Here is a 25,309-nt window from a genome sequence, read left to right as displayed (position 1 = left end):
CCTGTAATGGTTTCAAATCAAACATAGTACTAAAATAAGACTTCATGACACGCAAACAAATGTGATACATCAAGTTAAACCAAACCACCCACGGGGTTTGGAGTAGTGACTTATTACGTATATCAAGTATCTTGTGTACCCAGTATGTAGTGCACATACAGATGACCAATATCATGTGCTGTACAAGACTTATTATCATTATTATTATTATCATTATTACCATAATAACTTCCCATAATAATGATGTCATAGATCTACTGGGAGCAATAACATTCATACCAGGAGACTACAGAATAGGATATAAGAATGGATACAGAATAGGATACTCAGTATAAGAATGGATTACTACCATTTACAGAAGTGGGGAGCAGATGGGAACCCAGGAAACATAAAATGTCATGCCAGTCAGTGGGCTATTCACAGACACCACTATTATCATACTTACAAGTGTACTGATCTTCTGCTTCTTGCCAATCTGACCCAGAACGCTTCCGAGTCCTCCTCCAGCCCTTTTCAACCTGCAGGGTAAAAAGGAGAGTGGTGTTGTTGACCTCTTCATGACCCTTTCAAGCTAGTGTTGATTGTTCATCGTGAAACTGAGGATGACTGCAGAGTTTAACTACTAAAGGCATATTTTTCTTCCATTAATGTGCTTTAGTGACAGTGACATTCTTGAACATTTCACTTTGTTCAAATATGCATTTTTTTTCTATTCAATTTGTAATCACAAATACTGAGAGTTGAGAAAATAACACATTCATCTCAATTATAACTGAAATTATTCCTGTTAAAGTATTAAACACAAAACTAATTACAGCTGCCTTAACTGATAAGACAAGTATAGGTGTGTTGCTGTTGTTGTTGTTTGTCTGCAAATATGGCAAAGCACTTTTTTTTTAATGCATTGGTGCATCTCACATTCCTTTCGTTTTTTAGTTTATTACTTCCCTTTAATGCAGTTGATATATGAGAAAAAACAAGAAGATAATGATTCTGCTTGAAGGTGGACTGATACTGGTCTAAATCGGAAGTTGATTGTATCAGCAGTGAACAAAACAAAGTTGTCACTTACAAAATGCCTTACCTCTGCCCATGGAATACATGAATGGGTTTGAAATTATCTCCACTTTGATAGTGAATCTATTTCTTAGGCAAAATATGTAACATACTTTCACATGACCTTCTAACCTACATCACATAACACTCAATGATTCCAAACATACAATTACAATACTTCTAAGCCAATATCTTCCTAAGTAGGATACTTTGCAGCATCACTTGGAGCTAGTTCTGACATGCCAAAGGCAATGTCATTCAACCATAGCATAATAATGGATGACTTTTGTAAGAAAACCCACATTGAACTCATATTAGGCGAGATATGGGATATCCCATAGTAGACACAAACCCCCACAATAACCACATATGGGATATCCCATGGTAGAAAAAGAAAAAAAGAAAAAAAACTTTGTTGAATGCTTCATTTGCTGAATGAATTGAGTGCCAGTGATTTCTACATGTAAACAAGGACAATTTTCTCCTCTCTAAATTGATACATAACTTACCAAGGTTTCTTTCTTTCTTTCTTTCTTTCTTTCTTTCTTTCTTTTTGCCAGTAAAGAGCAGTTGTTTTGTGAGCTTATGAATAGAATGCAATCACATAGAAAAGAGGCTGGCCTCCTTGCAAGTTTGTGCGAGTGTGTGCACCGATCTGATGTGGATCAAACTTTACGTACATCAATAAAAATCCTCCCTTTATTCTTGTTTCAGATACTCACCCTGAAGGAGTAGCAGGCTTTGAGGATGCAGAGGTACTTGCACCTGATGATGCTGGTGGTACTCCCTCCTCTTCCTCTTCCTGCTTCTTCAAGAAGCTCTTGGCTTCCTTGGAGGCTGCATCCACTTCCTTGGTCACTCTGTTTATAGATTTCAAATTGGAGAATAGCACCCCAGGTATACAGAATTGCACGCAAACATGAAACACATTGCACTTGTCAAGATGTAAAATACAGGAACCTAATTTCCCTTAAATGATTTGCGAGTGTGTGAGGTGTCTCAAGTCTTCAAATATTGGATCCTTCCAAAGCCAGTAGTTCAACATGTAAACATGACATGACCATTACAACTGCAATCAATCTAGTCTTGTAACAAAAGGTCTGAAAATCACAGCGAGTGCTGGGAATGGTTCCATTGTTTTCACTCTGCTTTCACTTACTGAGATACAAAAAACTAGTTCTTTTTCATTTCAAATTGTTTGGCCGTCTTTTTGTCCACTAACTACATGGAAAATATTAAGCATTCACCCAACACATACTGATAACGAGTTCTGAGAACTGGAAGTTGTCAAGAACTAAAGACGTGTTTCAGGTGTTTGTGAGCTGCAATTCTTGTGACACATGTGTTGCTGTAGACCGTCCTCAGAATGTGGTGGCTGTGCACCCTCTAATGCTGTTAATCGTGAAAGCAGGATGTTAAACTAAAAAAAGCATGATACCACACATTTAACAGTTTCAGAAATGCATTGATCTGGAACAGTAACTTTCTGGAGCAGAGCAAATGTTGAAAAACAGTAAATGGTACCATATGGCCTTTTGAGCAAGCATGTTGCCCCCCTCCTTTTTCTCATGATTTGTTCTCTGCCAACCAATGTGGAGTGATCCACCTGATATGCACGATACTGTATGATTATTGCGCTAGTGAGGGGTAAAAAGTAAACATCCCTGCAGCAATTCACTCACCTCACTTCCTCCCCAGCAAAGTCATACACTTTGGTGATCTTCACCGTCTCACTGGGCTTACTCCCATTCAGATCATTATCATTCGATGCTGCACTGCTTGTTGACTGTGCCGATGCTTTTGGCTGATGATTCAACAGAGAGAGAGTCATGTGAAATCATACAGGGAGATAAACCAGTTTGTAATTAGTGCACAAGAAAATTTCTGCATGACCTGTCTGTTTTCTCACTGTTAGGTGCTGCATTTGTTATCAAGACAACATAACATAATAATCTATGGAATTTAAGATCAAGCAAAAAAATGAACTTTTATGGAACAGGCAACCAGAATGATCTCTCAATAAACACCTTGGGAAGCATCCATTATATTGTTTAGCATGAAATGCATTAACAAACTTTTTCAATTACCATTGCCAAATACTTTGCTTTGAAAAACACTACCTAAACTCTGTTGCTGTCAGGTGGATATGCTGGCAAGCACCAATTTAAAAGGATTGCAATAACAATCTTCACATCATATAATATTATGCTTATCTCAGTGAACTTAAAAACTAACATGCTTGTTATCACATACAACCTTTTTCTGCTCATGAAACTACGATCTGGCTTATTACAATGAGAACCAGAAGATACAGAGATTGGCAATATCTGAGAGTCACTGTCACTTCAGTCCATAAAAACCAAAGACGTAATATGATGGCAATTCACAAATTCACATGCTTTAAAAGTGGAAAGTTTTGCATTCTTTATTTCTTGTCTAAACTTTGGTAAACTAAACTTATCCCCTCTTTCCTGTGATTTCAACACAGAAACAAAGTTTTACAACAAGATTTTCGTAAGTTTTCCCACCTGACATAGGCCTCATTCAAAGAAGATGTGTCTGCAAGTCACGCATTCCATAAACACAGGTCTCCTGACAAGCATACCTAAAAAATACCCCAACTCCCTTAAATATTTTGCACCTCTCAGGCCGAGTTCACATAGAAGTATACTTTTCGGGTATTCGGGCTCGTTTTTCGAGGGCACGCGAATAGCTTGAATCGAACGATAGGATTTCCTCACACCGGTTCACATAGGAGGGCACTATTCGAAAGTACGAATAGCTTCGAAAAGTATAGCAAAGTGGGAATCGAGCTTGTTCGATTTTCTTGCAGCGTATACCGTCTCTCGTTTATGAAATAATGACACTTTTGGTCTGGATTTGCCCTTTAGCAAAAATAAGCATGTAGACTGACATTCTGATGCAGTTTAGAAATTGTTAATAAGATTTGCTGGGATGTAGGAGGAAGAAATCCTCACTGCATGGGATGGTGAGTTGACGGTGCTGGTGATGGTGTATTCGGTGCCCGAATACCGAATACGAATACCGAATACCGAATACTTCTATGTGAACGCAGCCTCATGGACATATGCCACTTTTCCTTTCATAGAAAAACATTTTCAGGTAACATAGGCTTCCATTATGATCCACCATGGAAAGCATGGAATATTATGTAAGCAAGCTATAATCTTTGTTCCCTGATTTGGCTTTCCTTGATGGGAAGTAGCCTGAGTTTCACCACATTGTACCTTTCCTATTGATTGTCCATTCGGCTGCTGCTGAGATGGCGTGGGCTTGGGCTTGGGTCTCTGCCCAACATCACTCAAGAAGCTGCTCCAAAGATCATCTGCTCGCTTCTTCTTCAACACTTCCTCCTTCTTTTTGGCCTCCTCTTCTCTTGCCTCTGCCAGTCGTTCCTCACCATCACCTGTTGGAGAAATCAATATGCTGGTTTAATGCATTTTTACCCACGCCGATGAAAATCGGCAGGGGGTTATGTGAAGGGTTCCGTATGTTTGTTTGTTTGTTTGTGTACAAGATAACAAGAGAACGGGTAAACGGATTTGCACGAAATGTTGTGGGGATGTTTGGATAATGGCAGGAAAGAATCGATTAGATTTTGGTGATAATCGGTTGACCCTTGCAAATTCTGTGTGACCTTGAAGTTTTGACCCCATATAGTGACCACTCAAAATTTCCCGTTTCTCACTTTGCGATTTTCCGCTACCATACGAAAACATAAACTCCCAAACGATCCGACTTCGCTGCTCAAATGTTCGTAAGAATTCCGAAATTTACGTTTAGGCCTATTTGAGGGACTATGTCCTTTTAGATTTATGAAAGTTCGTTCTCCGTCATCACAAACTGGCCCGTATTATGATGATTTTTCAAATTAACATTGATTGTTTTTTTCGTTGGAGGAGCATTTGCTCGGTCGCAGTCACACTGCACGATATGCGCGCTCAATGTCAATGCGTGTGCAAGGCCGCTGAAAATGCATCACGCTCTACACTGTTGGTGCAAAATTGCATCGTGGTGCAAAATTGCATCGGGGACGTTGCGGCGCTCGTTGGTGGCCGAATACTGGTGCAGTAGACATTTGCATTCAACCCTTGCATTGAATAATTCCCGTAGACACTAATCATAGGGGTAATTGCCTAGGGGGTACTGGTGTACGTAAATTTTGTTTTTCTTTTGCGTTTTTGTGGATACCATCAAAGATCGTACACTCATACGACCTTTGATATCATCACACTCTCGGCTTGCTATAATCAAAATATCCCGCAAGAAAACGGCGTATTTCTCGATTTTCAGCGCTTTTTCGGCGACCCGTCGCGTAGACAATACTCTTAAAACTGGACTTAATTCGCGCGCGCTTGGAAAAGTTCCGATTCTGCACTTTTGACGGTGGAATTTGGGATTTTCGATGGATTTTTGGAGGAGACTTAAGGACTTTCCTGTACGTGAATGAGTGTTAATACCGTATGTGTAATGATGTGATTTGCGTGTGATGTGACTGTAGAACCAAAGATCGTACACTTCAGTGTACGATCTTTGGTAGAACTCACTGGCTGGTGATAAAGCACACTGGCAATTAAGTGGCCGAATTCTGGTACATGACCGAATGCACATTATGTTTACCCCGACTTTGTACTTATAGGCGTGGGTCTGCCGCCTTTGACGGCCCCTCTCTAGTTCATCATGTCGGAAGTGTCACTCATGATCTGATAAGAGCAAATGAGAATATGCATTATTTGGACAAATAGTGAAATGATTGAAATGATAGCAAATCAACCCAATATCAGTGACCTTGCACCTTGGAACATGAGGGATTTAGCCCAAAATCTAGTCAGCACAGCTACACCTCAAGTAGTATACCTGGGCTGGGTACCATGAAATTCCGAAACACTTTTTTTTGTTAACCTGCAGATAATGAGATTCTAGGTGTATGAGAGCGGAATGGTTGGACAAGTGATCAGATAGATGGTCAATAAAAAGAAGAAAATGAGAAAAATGCCTCTGTTACCTTTCAGGAGGAAGCATTAAAAAATCCACACCTTTATTCATGTGCTTTTAATTCTATCATTCTCCAGAGCATGACAATGCAGTACTACAGTAAATGTAAAATATGAAACACAAAGAACCCTAAAAAGCTTTTTACAAAATGCTAAATATTTGAATGACCACTGTCAAAGAGCACCACGTGATAAGAAAGAGTTTATCAGTCTTTCAGTCACAGAAAAGTTATTGAAGGGATGCAAGAACAACTCGCATACAAATAAAGTGAGAAACAAACCTGTTCCACCTCCCTGTTTTTGCTCTTCAGCAGCGACATCTGCCAGGGCATTCCAACCTTTCCTCCTGAACAGATAGTGATTGACAGAAACAATTATTATTATTATTATTATTTATTCGGCTTTCAATCACAAATACATTTTTCGAAATCAGAAAATTGTACATTGGAGTGGTAAGGGGGCACCAGGTTAGGTAGCCCGGGTCTGGAAAGAGCCAACTAAATGACTTAGGCCCTCAGGCCATCCTCCCCAACCCACCTGGTGCACTCAAAACAGTCAGTTTACAATATAAAAAATACACATTTCATTAACAGGCATACATAAAAAAACAAAAACAAAACAACTGTTTCTTTGCAAGTGTCAATTTGAGATATGTGAACCTACCAATCTTTCTTATTCCATTCAGATATCAGAGGTTATTTTCTAAATAAAAAACTAAGAAAAAGATAATACATTGCATATAATATGTCAGCTCTTAAATGACTACCGACATCAAAACCTATACTGCGTGTAAAAATGCATACAGTTAATGAACAATGTATGAATTTGAAATTTCCATGTAAACTATATTCCCTTACAACATTTCATTTTAACTTCATTATATTTGGACAGATAACAAAACAGAAATGCGAGAGAGAGAGAGAGAGAGAGAGAGAGAAAGAGCGAAAGATAGAGAGAAAAATAATAAATTCATAGATAACTAAAACTATCTCTCAACGTGAGTAACACCCCTACCCAACACCCATGGAGACAGCTCAACCAGTAATGATCATCTGCATGTTTTCTATTGGAGAGAAAAAAAAGAATACCACGGGAATGTACCGCTCAACATTGAACAAAATGTACACTCTGCTCACTAATACAGCATGTAGTCACGTGTGCCATGTATTGTCTCAATTCAAGTGCTCATAACCCGAGTAAGGTATTGGAATAAACAATGATTTCAATTAAGGAATGTTGTTACCATGGCAACACAATGTTTGACATGAAGATAAAAAATATGGGGAAAAATGAAATTTGCACAACTACACAGGGTTCTCGCCAGGATTTTCTTCACGCTTGTCGGCGTTGAGGATTGCGTGAACAGCCTGGGGGGTGGGTGCGGGAGGGGGGGTTCCCCCCTCCCGCGCGAAGCGCGGGCGACCTTGAGATTTTCAACACAACATGACCAGCCTAAAATGATACATTTTGATGTGATGTTCAACCTAAGATTGCACCGCAAAAAACAAAGAAAGAAAGAAGCTACGGAAATCGAAAATCTATCTTCACTGACCTCACTCAGGTACTTCGGTACGGTAGTTCCTTCCTTGCCTATACCCCGGCCCCGTAGCCGTACTCGGCTGCCGAGAAATCGTACATGTACCGACGATTCGCAATTGATGCCTTGCTAGGTCTAACAGTTTTCTAACAACTAGTTTTAGCTCGTAAATCGTAAATCTTCTCCCACCCGATTACTGCAATCACCGAGTCACAACATATTGACAGACTTACAGAGTGGATGGACACTCATGGGGGTAATAAATCACATTACAGGGTTGGTCACTTGGAAAGAGTGACCTCATGACCAATAGATCTGTCCCTAGTGGCCATGAATGGCCACCCACCCTAACTAGTCGCGTGCCACATGGATGCCACACTGATCTCTCTCGAGAATGCATTATGTGTATACAACGTGGCATGCATGTGTACAACGGGTACGTACCGTATAAGTGCCAGTGCGCTCGCTGTGCACAATTGAACATGATTGTGCACATGTCTTTCAGTGCTCTGCATGCTGTCAACACATTGGGGGAAGCGCACTCAGCTCGCCGCGTGCTCTAGTATGTCTAGTACAACGTATCTCGTTTGGTGTAGTGTGTGGGCAAAAGTACCTTTCGTGCGTAGCGTAAGACTTACGTTAGAAGTAAAGTACAATTTTTAGTACGCTTCTTTCCGCCTGGTAAGTACATGACTACTATACAAGTATGGTGCGGCATGGCAGGCTTGGAAAATTGTTTACTCAAAGACGTGACCCAAATATACATGGGTGCTGCTTACTACATGTATAACACTCACAGGTTAGTTCATTAATATCATCGTTCTAGAAAACTAGAAAACAAACTGCCGGACTGTCATGATACCATCCTTACTCAGTCATTACTCATACTGTAACTTTCTTATCACGGCTTCTTCGTTTATTTTAGGCCCAACTGATTAACATGTTTTTGGTTGTGAACTTTTGTGGTTGTAAACAGAAGCAAAGTGGCTCTGCCCATGCTCCATGCTCTGCCTCTGGCTGTTAGGCCTATATGATTGCGTCAGTTATATGACACACGGCCTAGCTAGACCCTGTAGAAAAATACAACCAGTAGTGGTGTTTTTCTACAGGATCTGGAAAAATAATAGGGCCTATGTCACATTAACAGTTAGAACTTAATCAATATATCAATCTACTGGATGTTTGACTTGAGATACCAATTCAATTTGTATGTATAGCTACTTATTACAACCTCACAAACACAAAACAATGTAATGACCTCGTCCTTCTGTTCCGTCTCACAGCTCTCTCATTCTCATTCTCATTCAACAATATACGCGTTTGATCAATTGAACATGGGAAGACGATAAACCTGCGGAATTTCTATTTCTCGCATCGGGAATACGAGTGCTCATTTTATAGGCAATAAAAACAATACGTAAAACAACAACATTATTCTGCTGTGACATCTCGTGCATGTTCTTCATGTAAACTCGAGTGGGTACTCATCGGAATGCAAACATAACATTATAGTAACACCGTAAGGAAGGAGGGGAATGCCACCCAAATTAGAGTATAGGGTACATTTTTATCATGAAGTCAGCCCGTACTCGTATTAAAGTAGAGATCGACAAAATTCAATATATGTTCAAGAGCAAAGATATGATATCTTAAAATTTGTTGCCATCAGTAATCCTTGTGATGTTATCCTCAAATATCATCAATGAAAGTTAGAAATTAAAGTTTCTATAGGCCTATTAGGCCAAGTAAAAAAAGAAAGTAGTTTCTCGTCCGGGTTTTTTGAGCAAGGCGATGAGGGAGGTCCTTACTATTTGATATCTTACTATTTTTTCAAGGATCGTCAAAATGAAAGTAATATGTGTTTCTCGTCCGGTAATTCTGAGAAAGGTAACGAGAGGGGGCTTTACAATTTTCTATATTCAATTTATGAAATGAAATATCACTCTGGTAGCTGTGTTATGAGACCAGGTCCCAAGTGTACGTCTTGCCTGCACTCTGTGCATTTTCAAACAAATAGATATATGTGCCATACTTGAAATGAAACTTCATGCATGCAAAAATACATTTGCTTTTTCTTTCCACTACAGATGTCAAGGGAAAATGACAATCTTAATACTGGTATTTAGTGTTGTAATGGCTTTTCTGATACCAGTGTACTTGCAATTCTGATGTATTGTGCTATTAATTGAAACAGGTATAAAACATGTCTTTCAACAAATGTACGACTGAAATAAATTCCATGATATTCAAAACACTGCTTTATTTATTGGCGTTTGTGACTTTTTGTGTCCACACAGCTGGTATAGTGGTATGTATATTTGCAGTTCTTCACAGTACAATTGTAGCACATTCAACTGGAAACTGGCTTGTACAATTGCAGATGGATGTCAAAATGATACTGATATGGCATTCTAGCATTAAACGTTTAAAGATGTTTCTTCATGTTCTAAAAAGACATTTGATAATCACTCATTATTTGGATGATGAATGATTGTATAACAGTACACACTACAGATGATACCACTCACGGCTGTGTCCGTGAATTTACATCGTGAAGAAAAGTATCCCGCTGAAATACGAGACAAACCAGAATCCGTGGAAAAGTTATTTATTTTGTAGATACACCCATTTAATAATTCTACATTTGCTGGAAAAGCTCTTTCATTTTCTCTTCAAAATAGAATGTATCGCCGTGACAGACCAGGGGATGGGGACCCTGGACAGCTACAAAACACGCACACTTTGCCGATATACGGTGCGGCACGGCCACTGCACTGGCACCAGGGAGGTGTGGACCTCCCTGCTGGCACCGTACCTTCCGACACTGCACACACATGCACATAGTCACAATGACATGAAAATGCTACATGCAAACTCGATACCGTACAATCCTCACAAGCATTTGTACAGTACAATTCATCCGCTTAAATTATCAGAAACGGGGAAAAATACGAACAACGCGCGAAATATGCGTGGAATATCAGCGATTGTTCGCAAAAATGTTGCCGCTATCGCGTTCACGACGTACCGAGTGCGCTGTACATCACAGCCCAGTAGGCCGGCCCGCCGCGCCGCCCATCCAACTACAGTGTAGTTCGACTGCTTTGTGGGTCATTCCTTCTTGCCGATCGGCCGAGCTCGCAGTGTGAAATGCATGCGTTATTACATACGCACTACACACAGAAGCTACAGCTGTACTACAGTCTACAGCTAAGTAGAGGACGCAAGGCGTAAAAAATAGAAATGAGACGTCACGATTTGTAGGTGAATTGTCGATCTGTTTTTTTTTTTTTTCGGCGGCCGAAAAAATAGTAAATATCAAAAAAGTCGATGCGGCAACTGAAAATCGATGCGGGCGGGGAGCGGGCTGGGACGAGAATTATAAATTTCTTGGTATTTTCAGCGCCATTTTGAAAATAGTAAATAGTAAAAAAATCGATGCGGCGGCCAAAATCGATGCGCGCGAGGACGAGAAACTGGTTTCTTTTTTTACTTGGCCTTATATTAGTATAAGACTTGATATCTAACATCACGTGTACCACGCATACCACGTACCATTTGTATCTTATACTTTACGGGCACATTTTTAACTTGTAATAAACACCAACATGTCATACATGTTTGAATTATATTCACACATGAAATCGTTAATGCGACTCAATGTTATGCATGGAAAATACGAAACAAAATAATGTACAATGATTCCGGAATGTTTCAGTCGTATCTACAGTGACTTCGCGATCCAATGTAGGACTGTGCAAAGTGGTCTATACGCTCGAAAACATTTCTGCCAATATTCATAAAGACGCCATGTAACAACTATGCAACACATAATTGCAAGAAGCAATCGCTGATCAATTTTCCGAAAAAGAAAAATGTAAGTACGTGTGACCAGCTACAGTCTCTCATGAATATAGCTTTCGTCTATTCATAAAAGGAATGAAGAGTATGTCCACCGACTTTGTGTAGAAATGAAGCAAACTTCGCTATTGGCCTGCGTCTTCTGTTTTCAAGACAGCCCTCAACTATTGGACTAAGCAACTTGTGATGAAGATAAGTACCATGCTATACAAGTGACATTTGTTTGTCATTTTTGTATTGCAAAACCAGTAGACCTACTCACTTACAGCCGCCAATTATACATCTCTGACTGAGCCTAATATACCGTTAGTGTGAAACAGGAACGAGTAAATGTTCATGTGAAGCTTTCTTGATTAGTGACAATATCACATGACTCCCTCATGTATTTGAAATAGGCCTTATTGAAGCTTTACGGTACACGATCAGACGCGAATGAATAGGAAGCATAATAACGTCGCATCGAAATTGAAATGGTCTTGACTGCATTGGCGAAGAGAAAAAATATCACAAGCCAAAACTACATGAAACGGCAATAAAATCCAAAAACGGACGTAATGGGGGCACAGATCATAGAGAACGAAAACAAGAATGGGGAACCCGTCGGAAAGATCAAGTGGTTATCAGGCGACGATTGGACCACTCCGCCCAGTTGCTTGCCACTTTCTCGAAGAAACTGACGGGCTGCTCATCGTAGGCAGGGCCTTCGAGTACTATCCACAGCAAGGGAACGAGCATCTTGCTTAGTCGATTTCTTGCTGTGATCTTGACTCTTTTCATGGCGGAAAAACCGCGTTCACAGTCTGAAAGACAAGAATAGATGAGAAACAACCAAATAAACTCTGCAAATTCAGGCATCTCAGAGATGCCTGAATTTCATGTTACAAAATACAACACCGTTGTGTTTCCATTTGTCAGTGTTTGATGGCGCACATTCGAGTATCGTGTACCGTACTGTAATTTTATTATCATTTCCTTACGGAAAACATTCGAAATTATATACACTTTGTCATACAAAACTGCAGTAATAGCACAGTAAATGTGTTAGGCCTATACTGATAACGTATATTATTAAACAACCTTCTTTAAAGCTTTATTTTGCTGTGTATTTGACCATGTTTGTTTGTATGTTTGTTTTTACCAGCAGTTGATACTGGCACGACCAGGGCTGCTGCAGCCATCTTTGCCATGAGTGGGACGACATCTGCGTACTTCGAAGAAACTATCTGCAGAAAGTCCCGAAGAGAGAGGTTTTGATGGTTTGTGGCAGCCAACTGTCGCAAATGGCGCCACTCTGCCTCCACCGGTTCCCTGTCTAGATTGAAGTGGTTGCAGAGGATCTGCAGTGCACGTACATGACGTACAATAACAAAATAAGAAATGAGAAGCGAAACATTCATGACATATCCCGCTGTGTTGCACCAGATTAATAACGAAAAGCATCAAATTAATCATCGTTTTATTTTAAGTTTAAAGCATATTGCGTGAATAATATTTCCCATAGAGTTTCTAGTCACCAGAACGGGTCTTGAACGCTTTTGTTCTCTAATATCTCTTTAAATTAAAAAGATGCCGTTTGACAAGTCATTTTATGAAGTTCATAGCTTGATCAGAGTCAGCTAATTGATGACGCCAGATTTTATCTTACCTCGATATCGTCCGTCATGATCGGTTCGTCGACATCTCCCGCAGGCTCGAAAGCGCGATACGACAGGAGGACGGAAGAACCCTCGAATCGGCGGTTCAAGTTTTCGATGAGGGCATCCAAGTACTTGTCATGGATCTGCAAAACCGAACAACCGAAATTTAAATTTTCTTATTCCAGATATCTTTTCTAACTTTACCATTATGAAGGTGGTACTAGCTAATTTAAATAAAATGTAACTTTGTCATAACAGTTCCTGCTACTGAAAGAAGCCATAGTTATGGAATGTGACGCAGTGCAGAATGCAATTCGCTCCACTAGGTTATTCCGTTAGGGAAATTTACTTAATCGTTGTTGTTGCTTTTGTATCCACAAAATGATCGACAAGAAACTACCTGCCAATATGAATTTCTCGTGTCGATGTGATGGGGACAGAACTCTATGAGTGTGTAGTGCACTTTGCATGAGAAACAATATGTCATTATTTGTGTTGCCAGTAGATTTAAATTGTTTGTCCTTATGAAAGTAGAAATTCACAATTAAAAAAAAAGTACCGTTCTGACGAAGGTGTCGAAGCCGTCATCAGTAAACGTCCCTGCCATCGGCAATGTCGCCATCCACGCATGAAGGTCGGACATGTTGGGACCACGGCCACCCCTACATCTCCCTTCAAGATTTGAGATGGTGGCCGTCACATGAGGAGATATTGATGTGAAATCAATATCCTGTTTCTGTTGTTAAACAAAAACGGACATGAAAGTTACTATTTAACAAATTCTCATATCAGAGTAGCAATTGTTTGCACCATTATATTGCAGATATAGTTGTATATGGATTACGGTATACTTCGGGTGAAACAGAGTAAATAGAAAAAGGGGACAACGGATAAGAGTCACTTCCAGTTTCTGAGTGTAGATGCGGCTCAACAATGTTGTAAAGCCCTCCAGGTTATTTACTAACTTCTGGCCGAACTTTATATTTACTTGGTCTTAATGCTTCACAAAATAGAACACTGGAGCTGTTACGCAAGTGTATACCCTGCTATTGCTGAGGGAAATAAGGGAAATAATTTATGAACAAATGAGACATAAAGCCTAACCTGAAAGAACTTTGACAACAGTGACATTTCTGGCAATTATGTCAGCCATCATAGCGACCGTTGCTGCGAAGTGGAATGTCTTCGTGAAGATCGCTAGGCCTTTGGCCTGAGCGTCTCCGCGATCCAGTGCTTCGTGCTCCAGGCTGGCGATGATGCTGGGAAGACATCTCTTCACTGCCAGAATGGCTCCATGATGGCTGAGCCACCGCACGTCTTTCGCCTCTTTAAGTTTCACAGCGGGCTCATTCAAGACGCGCTGTTTAAAGAAAGACGGAGAGTATAACAGTTATAATATATTTTCCCGAAATACATGTATGTGTATCAATCCGACGTTACAATGAAATTGATCAGACACAAGGTATAAATTCATAATACTTGACATACGTGGCTGATATTTTACCTGGATTTCTCTTAGTCCTGCCGCTCGTACGGGGCTGGCGTTGTAGAAGAGAAAGAGTTGCTGCAAAAGCCTTTTAAATTTGACTATGTATGGAACTGCCCCAGCAGCCTGTGCTACGCCAAGGGCCAGGCGATGAGCCGCACAGTGAACCGATATCATTGAAGGATTCCTCCGTTTGAGCCTTGCAGATACCTAGAGAAAATCGAATAAGAAGCAAGACATTTAATTGAAATATTAAGAATAATTAATATTATAAGATATTAGATGTAAAAAAGTGCAAATATTCTCCAAGCGCTGTAAACGTGAACGCGTCCAGTACCGAACTTTCGATGATTTAAACAGATGGTAACATTTCAGAATTCCATTTTATAAATACAAATCATTGCTGTGGCTGGAACTCTTGCTAAGAGGTAAAGTGTTACGGTAATGTCATAAATCCAGTTTCGTGAGTGACTGTCTGTTAATAAATACAAAATGCTGTATTGTCAAGCAAAAAAAAAAAAAAAAAAATGTAATCATCGTTTGTGAAATGGCTCCAACCTCCTGACAAAGTATAGCAACAAGTTTATCAACATGAATTATTCCTGCGTTTCATGCCACTTAAGTACGATCAAAATAACATTAAATTACATTGAACTGGTGCGTGAAAGAATGTAACAAAACAATGTGATGCGATAACCGCTTACCCCCCTTTCTCTTCCAACCATCACGCTTGCTCCATCACTTCCAGAGCCAGCTACCTTGTCCAGGTCGATGCCCTGGGTTTCAAGGATCTTCAGCAGCGAAGCTTCGATGGTTTCAGCCCGACCATCGGCGAGGTCAACCATATCCAAGAAGGATGTTCTAGCCTGTACGAAAGATTATAATGAAAGTATACCAGTTTGATTGCACAGTTCATGAATTTCTGGCAAGACACATCTCAGATAATAATGTTTGCTCTATACATAGTAAACTGAAACCACCCAACATGTAGATTATCCGTACGCATGGGTTTGCAAATTTACCAGAATATAATAATTTTCTCACAGACTCACAGAAAAAAAGTTGATGATTCACTCTCAGCAATTGGTATATTTCACGCCTGATGCTACAGTATTATACTGTGAAATACAACGTACATTCAAACTGAATTGTAGTTTGATAGTTCTCTGGTGAATAAGGTCTTTATCATCTCTCTTCAGAGTGACCACCATACTTCTCTCCGCCAACATCCTCATAGCACACGCGGTGTTACGTTTATGCGGTTTTTGGCTGTGCTCACTGCCGGTACCAACTCGTTCAACTCACGAGAGAAAACTTTCTCAGAATTCTGGCATTTATCAATTCGTATAGTATGTAACTTGTTGTACACCGCAGAGTACTAATTCATTTATGTCAAGTCACATTTCCGATGATTCTCCTCCCTCCAGTGCAAACTGGTTTTACCTCTTGTCTCTATCCTCCCTCCCCCGTCATGAAGCCCATGCGGTACACGTGGAGATGAGCTGTCTTCTTTTGAAAATCCCAATTCTCAATCACGCCATCTTGACTGGTCGTTAAGGGCTGTCATCATGGAAGACTAACAGTTTTACTTTTAATACATAAACACTCTAACGAAATTACGCAATCCGTCATACTATACAAAAGGAGATGATTACATATTGAACTTTCTATATTATTGAGGACTGCTTGGGTTCAGTAACATACCTGACCCTCGCAATCTAGGTAACGAATATAGCACATCAGCTGCTTCAGGTTGCTGACGTCCGTGGATTCATCAACCAGGATGCCGTACGCCGGACTCTTGTAGATGTCCTCCAGGCGGTCACATCGAATGGCGGAGGCCAGCTCCTCAACGAATTCCTGCTTCGCTTGCTCCGATGTGTACGAAGCATTTCGGGCCTATAAGAATACAGTATAAGCGGAAGAGAGAATGCAGGTGTAAATCATAATCATTTCTAAGGGAATGGCTAACTACCCAAAAATGTACGAAAATAATCTTTAGGCAGTGTTACAAAAAAAAAATAAATAAATAAAAATGATAATAATGGGGTCATCCAGAAATGATTATAGGAAACATAACATGGAGAATCTTTTGTTCGACAATAACTATAGTTACAATATCGTTCTGACAGTTAACGACTGAAGAGTCACTTGAATGAATGACAGAAATTGATGCATTGGGTTATCTAAGATTTAATTCAACATTCTTGATACATTTACAATTTAGTATCAATCATGAGTATATTCGACTTTAGATAAAAACAAATTACTAACCATATGAAGGTGACGGAGGTACTGACATCCCATGGACTGTGCAAACACGAGGAGCGGCGCAAACTTGGTGGAATAGGCAATTTCGTTTTTGCACACGAAATACATTGCCCGCAGGGCTCCAACTAGAGCCATCTTGTTGAGCGTGACTGCTTCTCTCAGTGCTCCTTTTATCCCACCACTCCTGACGATGTTCGCCACTTCCAGTTGGGCCTTTGCTGCCGATTTATGCTGTGCCGTCTGTTCGTGTCGTTTCACGGCTTCCTGCCGAAATGTGGTGCACGGCAACTGCGTCCATACGGGATTTTTCGCTTTTGTATCGCTGGACGAATGCAGCTGACACCAGCTACAAACCATGCCTGCAAAAAAAAAAAAAAAATAGATAAATAAATTGAAAAAAAAAGTTAAGATGATGATTTACAAAGAATGCTAACACATTGATCAATTTTACGAGGAATGCTAACACATTACTGATCAGTCTGTTAGCATATAGTCAATATAAAATTGCAGTAAAATATCTACATGTACAAACTTCGACTGAAGACAGAGTCATACCTGGAGCTGCACTTAGAATTACTGCACACCAGTCAGCTTCATACGTAAATTCCGTTTGATTATTGCACTTTTTTCAATGTCAATGTTTCAAGTCTTTTTGAAAAGCTTTTATTTTTCTCTGACCAAACTTTCATTTCAACCGAAATGTTAAATTTTCCATTCCCTGCTAAGAATATTATAAATGTTATAAAGCAAATATTATGCAAGCAGATAATCATGCGGGAAATGTAGGTCTATATGGTGGATCATTACGGAGCTTATGTGTAATAGGGATACGTTGATTAAGGCCAAGCTATATATTTTAGACTCTCACTTCCACGTGGAAACAGCACCAGAACCATTTGACTCCTTAAAATGCTTCAACAAGTCAATCACGAATAACTACCCTATACCAAGAAGTCAATAACTTCGTGAATCTAAAAAATGACGTTAGTAACAGAAAATTTTCAGTTGATCGTTATTTGATTATACTTATAGGCCTACATTTTAACGTTGTTCCGACGTCATTCAAATGCTATGGCAACACTCTGAACTATACCTTCAAACACATCTGAGAAAGCCATAGGTCTAATTCATAGAAAGTGACTACACTCATATGCGTTTGTTCATCATGTTGGTATTTGAAGTCAAAACTGTATTATAGCACCACGCATGCATCATTGATCGCACTCCAAAATAGGTTAATCTTCTTGAAATAAGACGCTGTTTCCTTGATTTTACTGACTGCAGTGCGCCGTGTTACAGGTATACTTGCTTGTTAAGAGCTATAAGTCGAGGATTACATGAGTTTTATTCTAAATTTCTACATAAACTGCAGATGTATTTTGATTCCTTCAGTACATTTTTTTTGTTATTGTTATTGTTGGTTTTGTTTTGTTTTGTGTGTTTGTTTGTTGTTGTTTTTTTACTTTTCTACACCTTCTCGATGTGTATCCGGACTGTTCTAAGCACGCATGTAGACTAAAAAAAAAATAATAATTTGGTGATAACTTACCGTCTCCCTCGTCGAACGCCTGCAACCACGGGCGATCTTTCTTCCACCTCTCGTCCAATTTGCGACTTGTCGCTTGCTTCCATTTTTTTGGTGGGGTATGCGAACATCCTGCACCCGTGACGTCTTGCGCAGGGAGGCTAAGAACAGGAGGAGGGGGAGGAGGAGGAGGAGGAGAAGGAGATGACGGAAGAGGAAGAGGAGGAGAAGCAGATGACGGAAGAGGGGGAGGAGGAACGTCATCCGACGCTTCGTCGTCACGATCATTGTCCACATTTCGACGCTTCCGAACTAGCCATTTGTCCATGAATTTCGACATCGTGCTCGCTGACTTTCGAACTTGTCGACTTCTGACCAAGCTTTGATCTTCGCTGACCACGCTCTACTCTTTCCGTCAGACCACCCCATAGCAGTTGGTGGAATTCTAGAAATTCCCATTTTTTTTCTAGGCAAACGCATTGAAGGGCCTCAGTCTTTTTTCCCCAAAAATATTATCGAGATTAAAGTCAAATTACAAGATTAGTGAAATAGTACATCGCGAAGATTTTACTTAAATGAAATGCAATGCTGCTTTTTTATTTGCACTTGGGTGAGCCACCGAGATCTGATCTGATTTTGGTTTTGAGCATCAAACAATACAAATATTAATGCTCATTATAGGACCAACCAATAATCATACCCAGCCATGAGCAGTTGCCAACATAAATTCATCAGTCATTTGTTTTTTTAATGATGCGGATTGTACCTGAATTACTCTCAGTACTTTTTGTATTAATGATCTACAGATCACACACTTTCGCAGACTAAAATATTCAAATACGTGAAACAAACTCCGTGCCGTAAAAGGCAAACAAACTCCGTGCCGTAAAAGGCAAACAAATTAGAAATTTGGGCAGCACTTTAATAAGCTGACGATTGTTTCGAAAGTAATTTCTGACGGTGATCCATGGGTGATGCGATGGCGCGAAGGTTACATAATGGGTCACGACACGCGGCGTATATTTTCATGGAAAACTGAACCAAAGAGTTGATTAATGTGCGTCGATGTGTCACACTGCCGTCGCTCTACGACCTTGCATTCTAATAGTCCACGAGAAACAAGTCCTTCTGAGTTTTCAGGGCTTGAAACATTTCTTTTCTCTCTCTCTCTCTCTCTCTCTCTCTCTCTTTAATCCGTATTCCTGTGATTAGGCTATAGTCATGCCTCGGTTTTTCATGACAGCAACCACGACGATATGATTTTGTCCATGTTCGATTTGCAGTGGCCTTTATGAGAAAACAAGGTGCGATGAGTTGTTGTTTTTTTTTTAATAGCATGTTCAGTGTCCACATAAACCATCAATGTATAGCAGTGCCAAAAAGTGGAAAATCATAGGATTGAATAAATCACTACAAAATATATTGCGGGCCGTTGACTACGAAGCTCAATGTACAGTCTCCGTTAGGGACGCTCGAAATCAAAAAGTAACAATATCAAATAAATACTTTTTCTAAACAAAAAAAAAATGGTGATTTTCTTCCGCATTTACACAACGAGGGCGGGCTCGCGCTCAAGAAGCAGCAATAAGTTCTTAGTAAAATAACTGACTCGTCTCATCATTGACTACGTACTCCCCTTTGCAATTTTATATCTTCTTCCTTAATCAAAAAGCAGCAAACAAGTTGTTACTGGGACTTTCTCCCAGCTTTCATATTTTCCGAAATAAAAACAAGACTATTAAATTAATTTTGTAATTTTTCAAGTTCATGAACGGAATTGGAATGCGAAATTGTGAGTTGGAAGAGCGCACAAACATAAAAGGCACTTTAGAGAGGTAAACCCCCGAGCAAAGCACACGCAGCAGCAACAAGCAAGCGCGCATGATCTCTTTCCACCTCTCCCTGGTTCTCATCTGCACTACACTTGTACGAGTAGCTAGCTCGGCGAGCTCACAGTTCGATCATGGAGCTACTAGCTCCATGGTTCGATCAAGCTGGGCGGCGCCGTTTCCCTTGAATTCCCCGACCGAACCACCGCAAGTACCGACCACATGTGTGTGTGTGTGTGTGTGTGTGTGTGTGTTGTAATGTGAATGGGAACGGGTCCCCCCTTCGATTCCTCGCTCAGTACCCCGGCCGGTTTGTGCATGCAGTAGGCACAGAACTCTACATACACTGTAGAGCTGTTCTGTGGCAGTAGTGGGCAGACATCGGACGCGTGTAAACTGCAGCGCCGATTGAGTGCGTGTGTGCAGAGCAAGGAAACGAACGGGCAGCGCACTGCTAGCCTATTACACAGGCGTTTTTCACGCGTGGTGTCACCCTTGTCGGCGAAATTCACGCGTGGTGTCACCCTTGTCGGCAAAATTTACCCTTGTCGGCAATTGCTTCTTCAAAGCTCACGCTTGTCGGGGCCGACAAGGGTGATATACGCTGGCGAGAACCCTGCTACACAATATATTTCATAGCTGTCACATGTGCCAAAATTTAAATGAAATTGCTCAAATGCTGAGGGAGTTAAATAAATTCACAATAACATTATGATTTTCATTCAAAATATGCTGTTAACATGGCTACACATTTTGTAACAATGACGAAAGATCAATTTTGTACAGGAACCATATATCTATCAGTCATTGACCACACATAAAGGAGAAATACTCGGTTTTTAGCAAAGAAAGTCAGATCCATCGACCACGGAATGTTGTTACCATGGCAACACAATGTTTGACATGAAGATAAAAAATATGGGGAAAAATGAAATTTGCACAACTACACAATATATTTCATAGCTGTCACATGTGCCAAAATTTAAATGAAATTGCTCAAATGCTGAGGGAGTTAAATAAATTCACAATAACATTATGATTTTCATTCAAAATATGCTGTTAACATGGCTACACATTTTGTAACAATGACGAAAGATCAATTTTGTACAGGCAAATAGTATATAGTCACGATGTGGTAACATGGGCCATATTTGATACCTTACAAACAAACAAAAAATACATACTTTAGATATACAAATATTATAGTCTAATCAAAGGAAGAGACATGTGATTTCAGTCTTTGTTGCCAGTTTGGAAAGTTCACAAGCACAAAATCTGTGCGCAAGTCCGTGGGCAGCTGATCCCATAAAATGGGAAAAAGGTGCATGGCTGTCTTTGAAAGTCTTTGTGTGCGAGCTTTCAGATGCTGGAAACGTACATCATATGGGCGTCGAGTAACAACTTTAATAGTAGACACGATGTCGTCACACAATATGAGACGATGCAATGCTTTGGCGATGAAGCTCAGTAGGAGGTATGTGCGGCGGGACTCCAATGTGGACCAGTTCAAGGTACGTAGACGCTCAGGGTAAGGCATTTGTTGTCTACGCTGCTTCAGAATCATTCGGGTTGCACGGCGCTGGACGCCCTCAAGTCGGTCACACAAGTTCCGATTGTAGGGCATCCATGCAGGTAAGCCATACTCCAAGATTGGCAGAACGAGCGATTTGTACAGGGTAAAACTGGCTGATGATGTAAGGCCGGAAGACATGGAATTAATCAGGCCCAACAATCTATTGGCGCGAGAAATTATGTAATTAACATGGCTTTCCCACGACAACCTATGATTGATCACCACACCAAGATATTTAACTTCAGAAGCAACATCGATTGGAACTCCCTGTATGAAATACGAAGGTAAGGCAACATTCATTTTCCTTGCTCCAGCGATTCGCATGACTTTTGTTTTCTTGACATTGATTTCCATACGGTTGCGGGTACACCAGCATGACACGTCATTCAGGTCAAGTTGCAGATCCTCGACATCCCTGGCAGATTGAATTGGTCGATATAACACCGTATCATCGGCGAAGAGGGCAACTTTTGATGAAGCAATGACAGGAAGATCATTAATGAACATGTTGAAAAACAGGGGCCCAATAACACTTCCTTGGGGGATCCCGGACGGTACAGGAGACCAGTCAGAGTGGACACCTCTATACAAAACTCGCAGCTCACGTCCGCAGAGGAAATCTTTTGCCCAGTGCCAGAGCTTTCCGGTGATATTGTACTGAGTGGAGAGCTTATGTAAGAGAATATCGTGAGGCATTTTGTCAAAAGCACGGGAAAAATCGAGGAACAGAACATCTACAGGTGAGGCATGTGGGCCCTCCAAAGAGTGAAGCCAGTCGTTCGTCAAGTGCAGTAATTGGGTAACACACGATTTCCCCCTCCTGAATCCGTGTTGGACAGTTGTAATCGGACAGCTTAAAGCGAGATGGTCCTCTATAGCTCTGGCCACCAAGGACTCCATGATCTTACTAGCTATTGAGGTAAGAGCAACCGGTCGATAGTTGGACGGGTCAGATTTGTTGCCTGTCTTAAACACTGGTATGATATTTGATCGCTTCCAGGATGTTGGAACAGAACCAGTCGAAAGAGAAATGGAGAAAATCCACTGCAAAATATGAGCTGATACTGGAGCTGTTTCCTTGAGTAGGACTGGCGAGAGCCTATCAGGCCCTGGAACTTTTTTGGCTTTGAGGGTGAGCAGTTTCCGGTAGACATCCGCTACAGATATGTCAAGTGATTCCATGGAACTCATGGGAAACTGGCACTTTGGAGGTTCAGCGGGTACCTCTTGGCCTCCAGTAAAGTATCTTTGAAAAGTGGCAAGATACCCATTTGCAATATCAGCTGGGTTCCTGATCACATGGTCGTCAACTACAAGAACCGGAGGAGGAGAGTGATTTTGCTTTGTTCAAAAGTTTGAGATTACACTTCAAGCATGAGCATCTATAAAGCCCGACTGGACAAAATACATCTGTGAAACATTTGTTCTTTGTTTGTTTCTTTACAATGTATGTCTAACAACATGTTTTGTGAAGCTGGCATTTTTTTTTCTTCAAATACCACTGTCACCCTGTCTCCTCTTCAAGTACAACTTCAAAAGAGTTATCAAAAATCAGAAAAATATTTTTTCCAGTTCATGATAAATATGCATATCTCACTTTAAAACATTACAAGAAAGCTGAGATGCTATGGCAAAAACTAAGAAACTACCAGGATTGTCAACATTCTACGCACATATGGAGCAAACAAAACTCAGTCGTGATCTATGACAATAGATAAACAACTACTCAGTATATAATATTTGACCACATTGACTTCATTTCTTTTCCAAAAACGTCTACCATGAGTAGGCAAGGGGGTGGGGGGGGGGGGGGGAGGGGGAGAAAGAAAAGACGTATTACTACATTTCCATATAATATCTTAGCACAGATGCTTTTTCTGCATTGTAAGGTGCTTGTACATTTACATTTTTTTGTGCTATTAGAAATGATTGGTCATCTGTCTGTTATGTTTGTTCTCTGTTTGGCAAGTATTGTACGTCAATTCAAAGCAAAAACTCCACATCAAATTGCAAAGTCCGTTTAGCCAGGAGACTGGTTTCCTCATTCGCCTTACCTTCGTACACCTGTGTCACTGGATGAGATCTCTTTTTTTGTTTTTGTCTTTTTCTTCTGGCCAGGTGAATTTGCTGTCCCCTCCTCTACCACTGTATCCTCCAATTCATCACAACTTTCATCATCCCCTGAGAGGAAAAAAGTGGAAATTACAATAGAATTTACTCGATATCATCAAATGAGAGTGACTGTTGCTTTGAGTGACAATCAAACCAGCACAGCATCTATACAGATCCTTTATTTTTAATAAAAAGAAAAGAATGCTAACACAAACGGCCGAGCTCGGTTCAGCAGACGAAATGCAACACCAAGCCCAGCACCAGCAACTGGAAATACATCACAATTTTGAGGTCAACTTCCCAACACCGACTGATTGATTTCAGGTTCGGTTTTTAATATCGCCAGTGCTAGTGCTGAGATAGTGCCACTAGCACTACACTAGCACTTGCACCGACCTTGAAATCAATTAATTTTATGAGTATCACAATTTTGGGTCTATCAGTTTCTCACTGAAGATTAAACATAGAAAATAGTTAGATTCTACCAGTTTCAAATAAAAATAGAATCTAGTTGGCCTAGCCTAGAACTCTACTGTCTAAGTGAAGACATACTGACAAATTTAAATTAAATTTTTAATCAGTTTTGATTTCACACTTCTTTCCCTTGCAAAGAGATCAAGGACAAGGTAATTTTGAATTAAATTTAATCATGGAATGCTGGATTAGGCCCTATCTTTAATACTCGCTAGACTTTGACCAACATTCAACAAGTAGAACCCTATAACATGTTAAATGTCTAATTCCGCGAAAAACTTCTCATTTAATTTATAATGACATTTGCTGGGTCAGTTGACCCAGCAAATGCCATTTACCTTGCGAGAATTTTTTTTTTTTTTTTTTTTCGGAATTAGACACAGATCTAACGCCATGGATATGCTCCTGCAGTCTAGTTGCTGTATCGTCAACGCATGCACCACCGGCGACACCAGACAGTGAAGTGCCAGCCAGTGGTGCGGGAGGCGCAGGGCAAGGCATGCAGGGCTGTATATGTGTGGTGACGCAAAATACACGAAAGTGTAGTCGTACTCATACACCATGGACATGGTACTGTCAGAACGTTTCAATATGCATAGAAACCAAGATGTACACTGATTTACCTGATGGTACATAATCTTCATCCTCTTCACTGCTACTGTAGTCACTCTCATCGGTTTGCGACATCCTGTGCTGCTACTAAACCGCTGGGAAGATGGTTCACCGGTCTGGTCTCTCTGATCAGATCTTTAGCCGTACATCCATATCGATCAGTGCCGATCATCAGTGCATTGATCGCAGCATGCATTGGTATCACATGCACAATGCGATAGTATGGTGGCCGTTAACACAAAAATCTAAAGCGTACAAAAGTCTCTCTCCCCCCCCCCCCCCCCCCCCCAATAACTGGATCAGTTGTGTGCCCATCAGACT

At 40.5% G+C, this 25,309-nt stretch overlaps 1 protein-coding gene and 1 pseudogene across 1 annotated transcript; both read right to left on the bottom strand.

The window, feature by feature from the left end:
• Positions 1 to 352: 352 nt before the first annotated feature.
• Positions 353 to 25,132, bottom strand: LOC139720082 (craniofacial development protein 1-like). Its single transcript, XM_071631452.1, has 7 exons — positions 25,000 to 25,132; positions 23,845 to 23,971; positions 6,353 to 6,417; positions 4,305 to 4,483; positions 2,739 to 2,860; positions 1,779 to 1,916; positions 353 to 518 (listed from the first exon to the last, which is right to left on the bottom strand). Exons 1-7 carry the CDS (start codon positions 25,061 to 25,063, stop codon positions 353 to 355), a joined length of 861 nt encoding a protein of 286 aa, XP_071487553.1. The 5' UTR covers positions 25,064 to 25,132.
• On the bottom strand, positions 12,079 to 17,220 carry LOC139720058 (zinc finger protein 862-like; annotated as a pseudogene).
• Positions 25,133 to 25,309: the final 177 nt, after the last annotated feature.

The sequence above is a fragment of the Diadema antillarum genome, unplaced genomic scaffold, assembly GCF_040938485.1.
Source record: "Diadema antillarum isolate AM-2024a unplaced genomic scaffold, OU_Dant_1.0 scf00000120, whole genome shotgun sequence".
NCBI lineage: Eukaryota > Metazoa > Echinodermata > Echinoidea > Diadematoida > Diadematidae > Diadema > Diadema antillarum.
This window is presented reverse-complemented; position numbering and strand designations above follow the sequence as displayed.